We start from the raw sequence: 12934 nt of genomic DNA on the forward strand, positions 1-12934 counted from the left end.
CAATGCATCAATCGCGATTCGCGGCACGTTCACATAAAAAATTCTCTTACACCGATGTATTTTTCGCAGACATTCATGATCGCGAGACACCGACTCGCGTGTGTGAATTTTTTAAAAATACATCTATCTCTCCTCGCGTAACGTCGTTAAGAATTAACAAGTTTTTCAGGATGACGTGCGCGCCAGTTTCGAACTAAACGGCCCATTCGTATTCGGCATCGCCCGGGATACGTCGCGACCGGGAGAGTCTCGCGCTCACGATCTCTCTACGTGTCTGAGTAACACGAGACCCGGTTTTGTGTTTCAGGCGGGTATGCTACACGGCGACCACGGCGAGTTCTGGCTGGAACCAGTCGCCGTGTCTCTGGAAGAAAAACGCGGCACGTTGTCGGCAGACGAAACGACGACGACCGACGACTTAGGCGCCGGTAATCGCTCGTCGGTATTAGGTGGCCCGATTGCCGGTCGACCTCATCTTGTCTTTCGACGCTCGGCCGAGCAACAACAGCAGCAGCTCGAGATCGGCGCCGGCGGTCGTAGCAAGCGACGGCGCAAAAAGAAGAGGAAGCAGGAGAGAAACTGCGGCACCCGCGGTGAGAACGGACCCCGACACCTTCTTCTTGCTCCTCTCTTTCGCCTTTCGCCTCTGCGCGCCCTACACCCGCGCGCTCGTTTTCTTCCGCGCACCCATTCCACACCTTCTCTCGCCGCTTGTTCTCTCTTTCTCTCTCCCTCTCTATCTCTCTCGTTTTCTCGGTCTCTCTTGTAATATGTATCGCATGTATTTATGTGTCTGCACGTATAATGTAATTGGACGCGCTGTGCTACGGCTACGTGGGCGTGTCATCGACGCCTTGTCTGTGCTTTATTTTTCGCCGACGATAATATCTGCACGAGGGAGGAGGAGAGAGGGATAGGAGGAGTGTGCAGTCTCGCACGAGGATATACCGAAGTACATACATAGCTTCGATATATAACAGCGTTTCCAACGTTTCTAACGGACATTTCCAACATCGTTCGCAGCGCAATAATATGTTGCCTCGTATCGGTGCGATTTTCTGCACAACAGGTGCAACATTTATGCAAAAGCTTTGAACATTCGTCGAATCTGAAAATTTGTCGCGATGCGAACGATGTTGCGCGAATCACGCTGATCAGCTCTAATTCGCTTCGGTGTACGAATCTCGAAATCACCGGCTCGTGTAGTCTTTGGCACAACTTCAACATACGATTTAATCGTTCGCCCTGGACGACCTCACATTTTAGCGGATTAAACCTGCACGAGCGCATCGATATAGCGAAGTAAGATCGCTCTGTTGATACGTTTCTCTATAGAAAGCGCCGTTGGCCACGAGAAGATAATCCAATTCAACGCAAACCCGTAATTAAATACAATGAGTATCCATTTCAGCCGGATATATCGGACGGACCAAATGAAATCTTAATTGCAGGCCTACAATCTGCCAATCTGCATAAATCAGTCGCCGCGTTAAAAATATTTTGCAAGTGTAGGGGCTCATTCTCCCGATCGATTGACACGGATTAGGCGTGTGCGTAATTCTCTGGCGCGCTTTTGAAATATAATTATATAACCTAAAGAGAAAAATCTAAACAGACGCGATAACAGCACAGATTTAGAGAGAAATTAGCCGGTACGTTGATCATGACAGCACGTGAAATATCCGACAGAACCGCGTCGATTGACAGAGACGCGGCTCGAATGGCAGACTCAACCGGGTCTCGTCCAAGTTCAAGGCCGCGGACGTAGGAAACATTACCAACCGAAACGGTGGCATCGTTCCAAGAGATCGATCAGTACACCTCGTCATGTCGAGGCTCTTGTTGTCGCCGACACCACGATGATGGCTTTTCATCAGGACGTTGACGTGGAGATCTACTTGCTGACTATCATGAACATGGTGTCCGCGCTGTACCTCGACCCAACCATCGGTAATTTCATCAACATTGTCGTGGTCAGAATTATTCTCGTCGAGGAAGAAGACGCGGAGGTATCTACGTTACGATTAAAAGCCGATCCGTATCGATTTCGCAATAAATGTTACTCGCGGAGCGATTCTTGAGAACGTTTCTGTTTTCCCAGTTGGACATCACGGTGAACGCGGACCAAACCTTGCACAATTTTTGCAAATGGCAACAGAAGTTAAATCCCGACGAGGACTCGCACCCGATTCACCACGACGTGGCGATTCTGGTGACGAGGGAAGACATTTGCTCGCGCGGGAATACCCCTTGCAGCACCTTGGGAGTGGCGCACGTTGCTGGCATGTGTCAACCGGATCGCAGCTGCAGCGTAAACGAGGACAATGGGATCACGTTGGCGCACACTATTACTCACGAATTGGGACACAAGTAAGCAATATACATCAGTGCACATGTCGATGAGAATCTTGAAATCTTTCGGGATAGAAAAAGGCGCAACAAAATGTTTAATATGCAGAATAAATGTCTGATCAAAAAATTTTGATGTATCTACGTGTATGGATTTTCAATAATTTTCGACGTTTGTTTCATTCAGTTTTGGAATGTATCACGACACGGAAAAAATTGGCTGCAGTAAGCGCGAAGGTGACACTCTGCACGTGATGACGCCGACCTTCGAGGTAGACGCTGTCGGAGTAGCTTGGTCCAGATGCTCCAGAAGAGATATCACGAATTTTTTAGAGTAATTCGAAGATAATTTAAAAAAAGAAAATCTCTCTCTGTAGCTTTTTCGATATTTCTCACGTGACAAAAGTAATATCTATTCCAGCCAAGGAAAGGGAGACTGTTTAGAAGACGAACCGGCGAACAACGACTACGTGTATCCGGATTTGCCGCCCGGTGCAATGTACAACGCCGAGCACCAATGCAAGTTGCAGTTTGGTTTGAGAGAAGCTTCCGTTTGCTCTCCGTTACAAGAGGTAACCACAGTAGATCGTCGATGGCGAATGACAAGTTTAAATTCTGACAAGTCGAGCAACTCGGATTTAAACGACCGCGCGCGGGGCGTTTATGATTTCAGATCTGTTCGAAACTCTGGTGCGTCGTGGACGGTTCCTGCACCACCATGCTGCATCCGGCAGCTCCGGGAACGCATTGCGGAAAACATATGGTACATCATTTTTCCTCTCAACAGCGATATTTTTTTAATAAAATATTTGTCAAGTGAAATATGTGCGAGACCGTTATTGTGATTTATTTTGACAAATAACATTCTCAGCGAAAAAATATGAAGGCGTATTGAAATTCTCTCAAGCACGTCACGTGTCGTTTTTCGCAGTGGTGTCAGAATCAAGAATGCGTTCCCATCGTCGATCGACCTCATGAGATTGACGGCGGATGGGGCGAATGGGGATCGTGGAGCGAGTGCTCGAGGACCTGCGGCGCCGGGGTTTCGATAGTCGAGAGGAAATGCGACCATCCGGAGCCAGCGCACGGCGGAAAGTTCTGCATCGGCGAGAGACGTCGTTACAAAATCTGCAACACGCAGCCCTGCCCGGAAGGCGCGTCGAGTTTCCGCGCTGTGCAATGCAGCAACTACGACGGAAAAGAGTACAAGGGAAAGAACTATACCTGGCTGCCGTATTTCGATCAGAGTGGGTAAACTTCCGAACGCGCGGCTCTTCGATATACACACACAGCGCGTATACATATTTAGCTCTTTCTCTCTTTAGTTTTACCAGTAGCTTTTCCAAATCGCGCGCGCGCGTTACCGTTTACCCGATACGCGACAACGAGAAATTGCAACTGCATGCGCCAACGTGAAATATAATTATCGAGTTATTCAATTTCCGATAGAAATTACGAGACGGGACGAACAAGCAGAAGCGTTCCCAATTATCGTCGTGGCTTAAACACCAATTACGACGCGAAATTTAATTTGCATCGTCTCATTTAGCGGAGCCGTGCGAGCTTTACTGCACCGACACGGAGGAAAGCGTAATCGTACCTTGGGGAGAGACGGCTCTCGACGGTACCCCGTGCAACGTTGGCACCAGGGACATGTGCATCGCTGGTATTTGCAGGGTCAGTGTTTTTCTTCGAAAAGCATTTTTTAGAAGCTCGAAGCTTTTTCCATTTTTTTATTCAAATCTCGGGAAACAAAAATTTCGAGAACTGAATAAATTTCAATTTTCAGAAAGTCGGTTGTGATTGGACGGTGGATTCGAACGCCACGGAAGACCGTTGCGGTATCTGTCACGGCGACGGTACTCAATGCGAGACAACCAGCGGTACTTACGACGAAAACGACGGTCCCGGATACAAGCTGGTCGTTATCATCCCGTTCGGCTCGCGTAACATTAAGATCGAGGAACTCGGCAACAGCAAGAATTACATCGGCATTGGCGTGCCGGATTCCGACAAGTTCTTCCTGAATGGAAAACGGTGCGTATACTTCAGATTGCAAGATCGTCAATAAATTACGACAAAAAAACTGTGAAAAAAAATAAACCAATGCAACCGAAGTTTTTTACACTGAGATTCTGATCAGGCAGACAGATCACTTTAGCGGGCGAGTACGAAGTCGCCGGGACGCCAGCTTTGTACGAACGCGATCGCGACAAAGAGAAGATCAGAATTCCAGGACCTATCAAGGAGGACATTGCGGTCTATGTGAGTAGATTCTCATTAAACAAAACGTAGTTTATTCAAAAGTGTTAAAACAATTTTATATTAATGTAGAAAAATTGTCGTATTATGTGAAATAATTTTTACGAAATAATTTCTCGTGGATTTTTATTTCGACCGTCATTATCAATAATCTAGCTCCATCATCTCAGTCAATTTACAGAGGTCACTATCGCAATTTCGGACTGCATTACGAATACACCGTTCCGAAAAAGGAACCTGACCGAGCGCCGGAATACTCTTGGGTACCTTCCGATTGGACTTTGTGTACAGTCACTTGCGGCGGCGGTACTCAAACTTCACACGCAGTCTGTCACGAGAAGAAGAGTGGCGTCGTCGAGGACCACTTCTGCGACGGCATAGAGAAACCAGAGCCGAAGTTGCGCGAATGCAATTCGAATCCGTGCCCGGCAAAGTAAGCCAACTTGGAATTCCGTAAAACGTTCGTGACGACGAACTTCGAGAAACTGAAATGAATTCAAAGCAAGTTGGACGAGATTTTCCTGCTTGATTTTCAATCGCCATCTTTTATGCATTTTCGCTTTAGTATTTTAGTATTAGAGATCACATACACGTAAAAATTTTCTAAATAATTTCAAGAGACAAAGTTTATAATTCTCCATTGTTCTCGTGTGGATGCGACATTTGCGCGAGAAAGTTTTCAAAATTGCGTATAAATATGACGTAAGATAAACTGGCATTCAAGTAAGAGCGATGGAGAAGTAAAAAATATGAAAAACTTATTTTCCCCCCGTTTTAGTTGGTGGGTAGGACCGTGGCAGATGTGTCCTGTTACATGCGGCGATGACGCGCTGCGTAAGAGATCGGTGATGTGCGTGTCGACTGGCGCGGGACCCAATCGATCGGACTTGGCTCTGCTTGATCGCGAGTGCGACAAAAACACGCGGCCCGAAGAAGTACAATTGTGCCCTGATCTACCGCCGTGCGGATCCACGGAAGCGCCGCTAATTGTGTACGCCGACAACAAGGACAACAAGGACACGTTCTACAATATCAGCTTGAACGAGCAAGACGGTATTACGATGGTTGACGGTCTCACCACTGAGGAGCCGGAAATCCTCGAGTTCGACAACGTCGTCGACGAGAATCCGGACAATTCTATGTACAACACTAAATCGAAGTGGACAGTATCGAAGTGGAGCCATTGCACAGGCGGCAAAAGGAGCAGGAAGGTCAGTTGTTCCGTACCGGGTGACTGTAATCCGGATAACAAGCCGGTCAGTGTCGAGGACTGTTACAGCGGAAAGTGGGTCACTGGTGAGTTACTAATAATTTCGAACAATGTGTCGCACGATGTTCCTTCGTCTACGGAAAATTACGCAAAAAGTATTATTTTCACAAAAATTGACACAAATGGTTTTTGATCATTACATCGATTATGATTCCAGGGAATTGGGGAAGTTGCAACGCAACCTGTCTCGCAAAATCAGGTATTAAGCATAGAGTAGTGCAGTGTCGCGATCGCGCGACAAACTTGCTGTCGGATGACTGCAATCTCAACAGAAGACCGTTTGACACGAAGCGCTGTTATTATCGACGACAATGCGTCAACGAGAAAAAAGGTTAATTACGTTTGCACAATTAAAATTTGTCTTTTTAAAGGAGCAATAATTAAACGACAGCATTGAGTTGAATTTAAAAAAAATAACTAATAGAAAATCAAAGATAACAAAAATATTTGCAAAGTTATCTTCGCGTTTTTCTCACGAAGTTCTTTTACGTGACATTAATACGAATGATGCAACTTCTCGCGCGCGACATTCAAAAGTTTAGCATTTGTCGCGCCATCGTTTTAAGTGATGTTGAATGGAAGTTTGAGGCAATCTAACGGAGTTGTAACTGCGGGAGAATTAGAGAATGTAGTCGCGTGTAATGGTAAGTTATGCTATGTACATTACAGAGTGTTTGGCTTGTCCGAAGTTGCGGAATATGCCTTTGTCCGAAGGCGGAAAACTAGAATTTATACGAGGAAACCGCGGCTCGTAACGACTTGGTTTATGAGATCATACGCGACGTCGCTCGATTTGCATACGCGTATGATACATCTCCAACTCGCGCGCGCATATAAATACTTATTAGAAAGCACTCCAACTCGCGGTAACAAATATCGTATGCATCTAGTCTATGTTCAACGCGCGCGTTGATTCCGATAAGTTTCACAGAAACAGTTACACGTCAAATATTGAATTACATTTGATTTTAAATTCGTCGCTTGTATTAATAATGTCGATTTCTTTTCTACAATTCTTTTCTATACAAAATTTTATACGTTTGAAAATTTAGGAAGCATTTTAAAACGTCACAAAATTTTAATATCTATATCAACATTGAGATCGTTCTTGCTTGCAACCAGTGAGTTTATTTATATCTTTCCCCTTCGAGACTTACATAAATAAATATGTTTGCCCGGGCGAACAATCGTATTTCATACATATCTGTGTATCTTTATATATAACTTCATCTTTTTCAGATTGCAGAGATAGTGTAGTCGCGTGCGCTACGCCACACTACAGGCGCATGTGTGACATATCGCCGACTATACGACAAAAGTGTTGCGCCACGTGCATAAAACGACAGCGACACGTTCGTCACAACAGACGTAATATCTTTGCCGAATAACAAGTTGAAAAGTTGAAGAGTTGAAAAAGACGGGAAAGAACGCACAAAAGCATTTTACAAATAAATATATTTGCAACGGACACATCCGTCTTGTCTTGTGCATTTTATCCGAATTATGATAACAACATAGATGGAACTTTTTATGTATATGGCAACGAGAAGATAGAAAACACGCGACAGAGGTGATATTAAGAGATTATATTTGTAACTTTGTACTACCGCGTATATATATATATATATATATATATATATATATGTATATATATATAAATAATATATGTATATTTTGTATTGAGATGTAACCGTAGAGAGAAAGAGTGACACTACTTGCATCACGTCATTTATCAATCCGTCTTGTTGAGATACTAATTTTTTCTTAATTGTTGCGCCAAAACCATATATATTTATGAGATGTGCGATATTTTAATACACGACAAATATTCGAAAGATACTAACATAAAATATATACAAAACTAATATTTTGTTACAAAAGTTTATTTACATGATATGCATTAAAAATAATAATTTCTTCTTTTCATTAAAAATGTTACCTAACATATTTTGTCTTTTTTTTTATATTTTCTAATAATCTTCTCAAGTGGTAAATTTAGAATAATAAAAAACTTTTTGATATAATTTAACACAAGAAAACTTAATAATAAATTACTTTAAGACTTGTATTTTAAGACGTCATATTTTTCATTTATATCTAGCGACTATACACAAACAATTTTGTATTTAAGTACGCTTGATGTAAAAATGTTCGTAAAAAATATATTTATAAACCATTTATAATAATGTGAAATTTGTTTTCTCTGTCAAAAAGCTGTCAATTTACTCATCTAACATTATAACAATAACAAATGGAATAAATTTACATAAAACAGTTAATGTTTTTGTACGGTGCAACATTTTTAAAAAAACTCTCACTAATTTATGTTAAAATATTATTTTTTGTCCAAAATAAAGTTCCTTTGTTCTCCCAAAACGGAAAATATGACTTACAGCGAGAATGCAGTTAATATATTACTTTAAGAAGACTGCACTTACTTGGTTAAGCACTCTATCTTGTTTCGCAGACACATTGCACCACTGTCAAAAGTTTGTTGTTCAAATCGTTGTGAAGCTGCAGCAATGAAGGAGCGCGACATTTTGTTTCCTGCGCACGGTTCGCGGAAACACGCTCGAGTTCGCTTTCGCGCTTAACCATTTCACTACACGAGATACTTGCATTCTCTTGCTGACTATCATTAATGAATGCGCGGAATGTTAATTATTATACACCACAACGAACGCCCGATACTTCACGACACTACACGTACGATTGATATTCGCGCGCGAGACAACAATAATCGCGAGAAATACGAGACACTTTAAACGTAGTTCCTGCACGCGTCGCGCGTCGGCCATGATTGACCGCCAATCCGAATATATCGAAGTGCGATATTGCGATTCTCGATATATCGAAATGCGATATTGCGATTCGATATCTCGAGAATCGCAATATCGCATTTCGATATATCGAGCGCGCAGCGGCTACGTAGTTCGCAAACTGCGCACATTGAGGCGCTCAAGAGCAACACACTAAAAAGCGTCTACACACATACACGTATGTACGTACACTGTACACAAAATGCACACATACACTTATACGTTCCATTCATAAATCGACCACATAACCTCTCTGCTTGATTTTGTTTTGACAGCTCGTGTATAATATTTTTTCCGTTTTTCTAATCCGAGATACGATTGTGATCAATCATGAATATCATTTTCCGTCCGTTGAAAAGCATGTAAACGCACAATGGAATAATGTTTATTTCTTGTTGTATAATATTTCGTAAAATATGTCCGCAATTATAGATGACAAGGTTGTCGCAGGTGCGAAGAGTTCAAATACTGTGAAGGAAGATCCGATAGTAGCATTAACTGTACGTAAAGTCGCTATAAACTTCTTCGCATACCTATCTTGTATTTTTCGTGCTGCGTTTGATTAGCGTCGAATGTGACACACTTCTTCTTATTTGCACTGTCAATTTCAGGAAAGAGTTGAAGCTTTGTATCTCTTTCGAGATCAGTATTTCGAAACTCATTCCATCAATGAAGCAATAAACAGACGCAATGACGTTGAGAAAGAGATGAAGGATGCTCTGAGCAAGTTCGACGAGTGCAAGGGATACGAGATCGATGGCTCGCGTGCTAAATATTATTATCTAAAGGGAAGAGCTCTGAATGTTATGGATCGCTTTAGTTCGCAGGCGGAAGAACTTTTAAGCAAAGCTGTGAAACTAGAGCCTAATTTAATAGAAGCGTGGAACGAATTAGGGGAATGTTATTGGAAAAATAATGATATAAAACAAGCAAAAAATTGTTTCGTCGGTGCTCTGCAATATGTATGTTTTCTCTACCTCCGTCTGTGTTTACAAAAATCTTTGATTAGGGATTGTTTGCAATATATATGTTTTTTTTTCAATAGGATAGAAATAAAGTGTCTTTACGAAATTTGTCAATGGTACTTAGACAAGAAGCGTCACCATCTGTTGCACAACGAATAAAAAATATTCAGGAAGGAATGGAATATGCGAAAGAGGCTGTAAAGCTTGATACATCTGATGGAGCCTCATGGGTCATATTAGGAAATAGTTACTTGGCTTCCTTTTTCACAATAGCACAAAGTCCAGCCACCTTGCGTCTTTGCATGTCAGCATATATGCAAGCAGTAAGTATGAATGGTAGATATTTGAATACTGTATATATGTACAAGTATTATTGTATATACAAGAAGCAATTGATAAGTAACCAGAAACTATGCAGATAGCGACAGTAGTATCAGATTGCTGTTATTAATAAGTTTTATTCTTGCACGTAGTGTTTGTGTAACAGCTCGTCAAAGTAGTAATTTTTGTAAGCAGAGAAAGAACCGAGATCTATTGAATTCTATGTTTTGAAAGAGAAAACGGCTACACAGATCATTGGATGCAGGTTTTAGAGACTTTTTTTTTCAATGGTATATGAGTTACTGATTTTAAATGTAATTGAACGAGCTGTGAGAGAGAAAGAGGAAAAACACATTACAGTGGATGCCAAAAATCGATCGATGTCGTAAATAGCTATTTTCAAGAGCTTGAGATAGTTTTACCGAAGTAGTATGAATGCTCTCGAGAAACGCTCAAAGTGCATTGAGATAAAAGGCAATTAAAAATAAAAAATAAATAATTTTGATCAATTATTATTTATCTTTACAACTCGATAAATTGTTATTTATGTTTTTTTCGAATACTTATCAATCGCTTCTTGGAAAACGCGAGTATTCACACAAATTGAAATTCTAACGTTTTTGTAGGAAAAAGATATGGTTGCAAAAAGTTTTCCTCATTTATTTTATAACAAGGCGATAGTAAGTATCACGTATCGTTTTATATGTACATCCTCGTAATGTTGAGCAGTTTTACTTAGTATTTAAATTGTTTAATTTTTTTTTTTTTTGAGGTTTTAAAATATCAAGAAGAATATGATTTGGCATTACAAGCGTTTGAACGTGCGATAGCACTGGACCCTTTGTGGAAACAACCGGACTACAAACGAGACGATTTACTACAATATCTTAAAAATATACAAACCTCAATTAACAATAATGGAAATATGAAACCGAAACAATTACACCGATTGATACGGGTACTTATAATGAGAAAATTTAATATAAAGACTAATATAGTTAATAAATTACTAATAAAATTAATAATATATGATTTTGGCATAATATACACATTTATAGATTTATGGTTGAATGTAGGCATTGGATGTTAAACACTTAGGACCTTACAAAGAAGGATCGTACACATGTGGAGGAACAACTACGAAATTAAGTCTAATACCATTAAAAGAATTGGTTCTTGGAGTAAACACAGAAAAAGTTATATTTGGTAAAGTAGTTTGTTGGATGCAAGATTCAGATTGTGTCCCATTGTAAGTATTTGTCTACCGTTGTATGTAGAACAAATGTTATTTTTCCTCTTGAAAACTTTTCTAGCTAACCAAAACGCTAAAATCATTGTTTTCATGCAGCACATTTTGTCTCGTGGACGAACACAAGACCTGTATTATTGTTACTGTATATAATTTAGCTAAAGGCCGAGGAGTCACGGTCGGGGATTCTGTTGGGATACCCGAACCATTCGTATTACATCACAAGTTCTCGTACATGGATAACGTTAGTATCATGTCATATATTGTCATGTACATACGTCACATGAATGTTTACGTTCGTTCTTTTCCAGAATTTCGATTTCAAATCTATTCGCGTTGAAACCCCAGCTGTACTTGTGATTAACGGGAAAAAGTTGGATCGAGAACAGCAAGTCGGTGCAAATCTGCAAACTTTTAAACAGCCGGATTAAGTCTGATAAACAATTTATGTTGACTGAATGTATTAGATTGTATAATTGTAGGTGATTTTTCACTGTATCCTTTTATTTTGTTTTAATAACACCAGAGGTGATAACAATCGAAACTCATTAGCATATTTAATAGTTGTTTAAGTATATTGTGATAAATGAATTTTTTAAAATGATATATTTTGAACTGTTAAAAATATCGGCAATCAAAACTAGTACTCTAGAATACACATCGTACAATGTCATTTTTGTAACAATGTACAAAAAACAATATCCACAAATATGCACACTTAAGCCGTCGCGTTTATAAATTGTTTAGTTCATAAATTTCACACAAAAGAAGTACTGGCACAGTTTTTTAGTGCAGTAGAAATTGTAAACTTAAAAAAATAGTAAACTTATTGTCTGCCAATTTATAGAGCTTTAAAACTTCGGCTACACATTTTCTACATTTTAATTCGTAACTGTAAAGTTTCGTACTATTTGTACAAATATTGTTTAATAAAACTTGTCACAAATACATTTGTGTGTAAAAATAATTAATAGAAAATAAAAGATTCTACAATAGTTTTGTTTGAATATATGTATATAATTATACACATTATCAGCCATATTGATTAGTGTACTGAATAGCGTAATATGCTTGTAATAGCTTTTAAATAATGTAATGTGGTTGTAATATCTTTTTTCTCTTACATATCACGACGAAATAAAAAATTATTTGTTCCGAACATTTACAACTCAAAATGTTAAAGCAGAACAAAGATTATTGAATACAGAGAATATCTGTTTGTTGTCTATAATAAAGAGAGAAGATAAATTTACATAACAATAGCGATGTGGCATTTTGTAAACACTTTTTCGAGTCTGTATCTTTATTGTATATATTGAAAAAAATATTTTGTGTATTACGTTTTCGGAACTTATTCTACTGGACAAGATATACTTTTCATTTAGAGATATATATAAATCTTGTGTATATATATGTATGAATTTAAAATATCGTATTATATTTTTTGCTCTCTCTCTCTCTCTCTCTCTCTCTCTCTACACACAAGGTCGCAGTTATAATCGTTGCAATCCTTTCGAAAAAAAAAAGAGGAATGCTCTCTGTTCAATCTATATTTTTCCATAGAAAAGTGAAATTGCGCATATAAAAAGATCTGATTAAATTGTATGTGTGTCTAAAATATACTTCTTTTTGTACATCAGTAACTCCACGCCGAGTAGAGAATCTATTATATATATATATATATATATATATATATATA

General features: G+C 39.6%; 2 protein-coding genes across 6 annotated transcripts in view; both read left to right on the forward strand.

The window, feature by feature from the left end:
* The window catches only part of LOC109864001 (A disintegrin and metalloproteinase with thrombospondin motifs 7-like), a 65640-nt gene extending 58206 nt beyond the window's left edge, over window positions 1-7434 (forward strand). For all 5 annotated transcript variants that reach the window (XM_020444760.1, XM_020444758.1, XM_020444757.1 and 2 more), the window contains exons 4-17: window positions 308-593; window positions 1690-2009; window positions 2102-2370; window positions 2537-2683; window positions 2771-2921; window positions 3023-3112; window positions 3281-3596; window positions 3899-4026; window positions 4139-4386; window positions 4497-4614; window positions 4782-5044; window positions 5390-5907; window positions 6039-6212; window positions 7121-7434. In XM_020444760.1, the coding sequence (XP_020300349.1) occupies window positions 308-593; window positions 1690-2009; window positions 2102-2370; window positions 2537-2683; window positions 2771-2921; window positions 3023-3112; window positions 3281-3596; window positions 3899-4026; window positions 4139-4386; window positions 4497-4614; window positions 4782-5044; window positions 5390-5907; window positions 6039-6212; window positions 7121-7269 (3177 nt within the window). In that variant the 3' untranslated portion in view covers window positions 7270-7434. The remainder of the gene's footprint in view (window positions 1-307; window positions 594-1689; window positions 2010-2101; window positions 2371-2536; window positions 2684-2770; window positions 2922-3022; window positions 3113-3280; window positions 3597-3898; window positions 4027-4138; window positions 4387-4496; window positions 4615-4781; window positions 5045-5389; window positions 5908-6038; window positions 6213-7120) is intronic.
* Window positions 7435-8912: 1478 nt separating this feature from the next.
* LOC109863960 (tetratricopeptide repeat protein 5-like) lies at window positions 8913-12901 on the forward strand. Its single transcript, XM_020444688.1, has 8 exons — window positions 8913-9200; window positions 9312-9662; window positions 9746-9988; window positions 10613-10666; window positions 10759-10944; window positions 11063-11235; window positions 11335-11479; window positions 11547-12901. The coding sequence occupies exons 1-8, from the start codon at window positions 9117-9119 to the stop codon at window positions 11664-11666; spliced, it is 1356 nt and encodes a 451-aa protein (XP_020300277.1). The 5' UTR covers window positions 8913-9116; the 3' UTR covers window positions 11667-12901.
* The last annotated feature ends 33 nt before the right edge of the window (window positions 12902-12934 follow it).

Source organism: Pseudomyrmex gracilis, unplaced genomic scaffold (genome assembly GCF_002006095.1).
Source record: "Pseudomyrmex gracilis isolate BER0280 unplaced genomic scaffold, ASM200609v1 scaffold_15, whole genome shotgun sequence".
NCBI lineage: Eukaryota > Metazoa > Arthropoda > Insecta > Hymenoptera > Formicidae > Pseudomyrmex > Pseudomyrmex gracilis.

Coding starts and splice junctions, on each gene's coding strand:
- LOC109863960 (XM_020444688.1), top strand. CDS start 9,117: ATGTCCGCAATTATAGATGACAAGGTTGTCGCAGGTGCGAAGAGTTCA. Junction 10,667..10,758: donor TATTTTATAACAAGGCGATA/GTAAGTATCACG, acceptor TTTTTTTTTGAG/GTTTTAAAATATCAAGAAGA. Junction 11,236..11,334: donor GATTCAGATTGTGTCCCATT/GTAAGTATTTGT, acceptor GTTTTCATGCAG/CACATTTTGTCTCGTGGACG.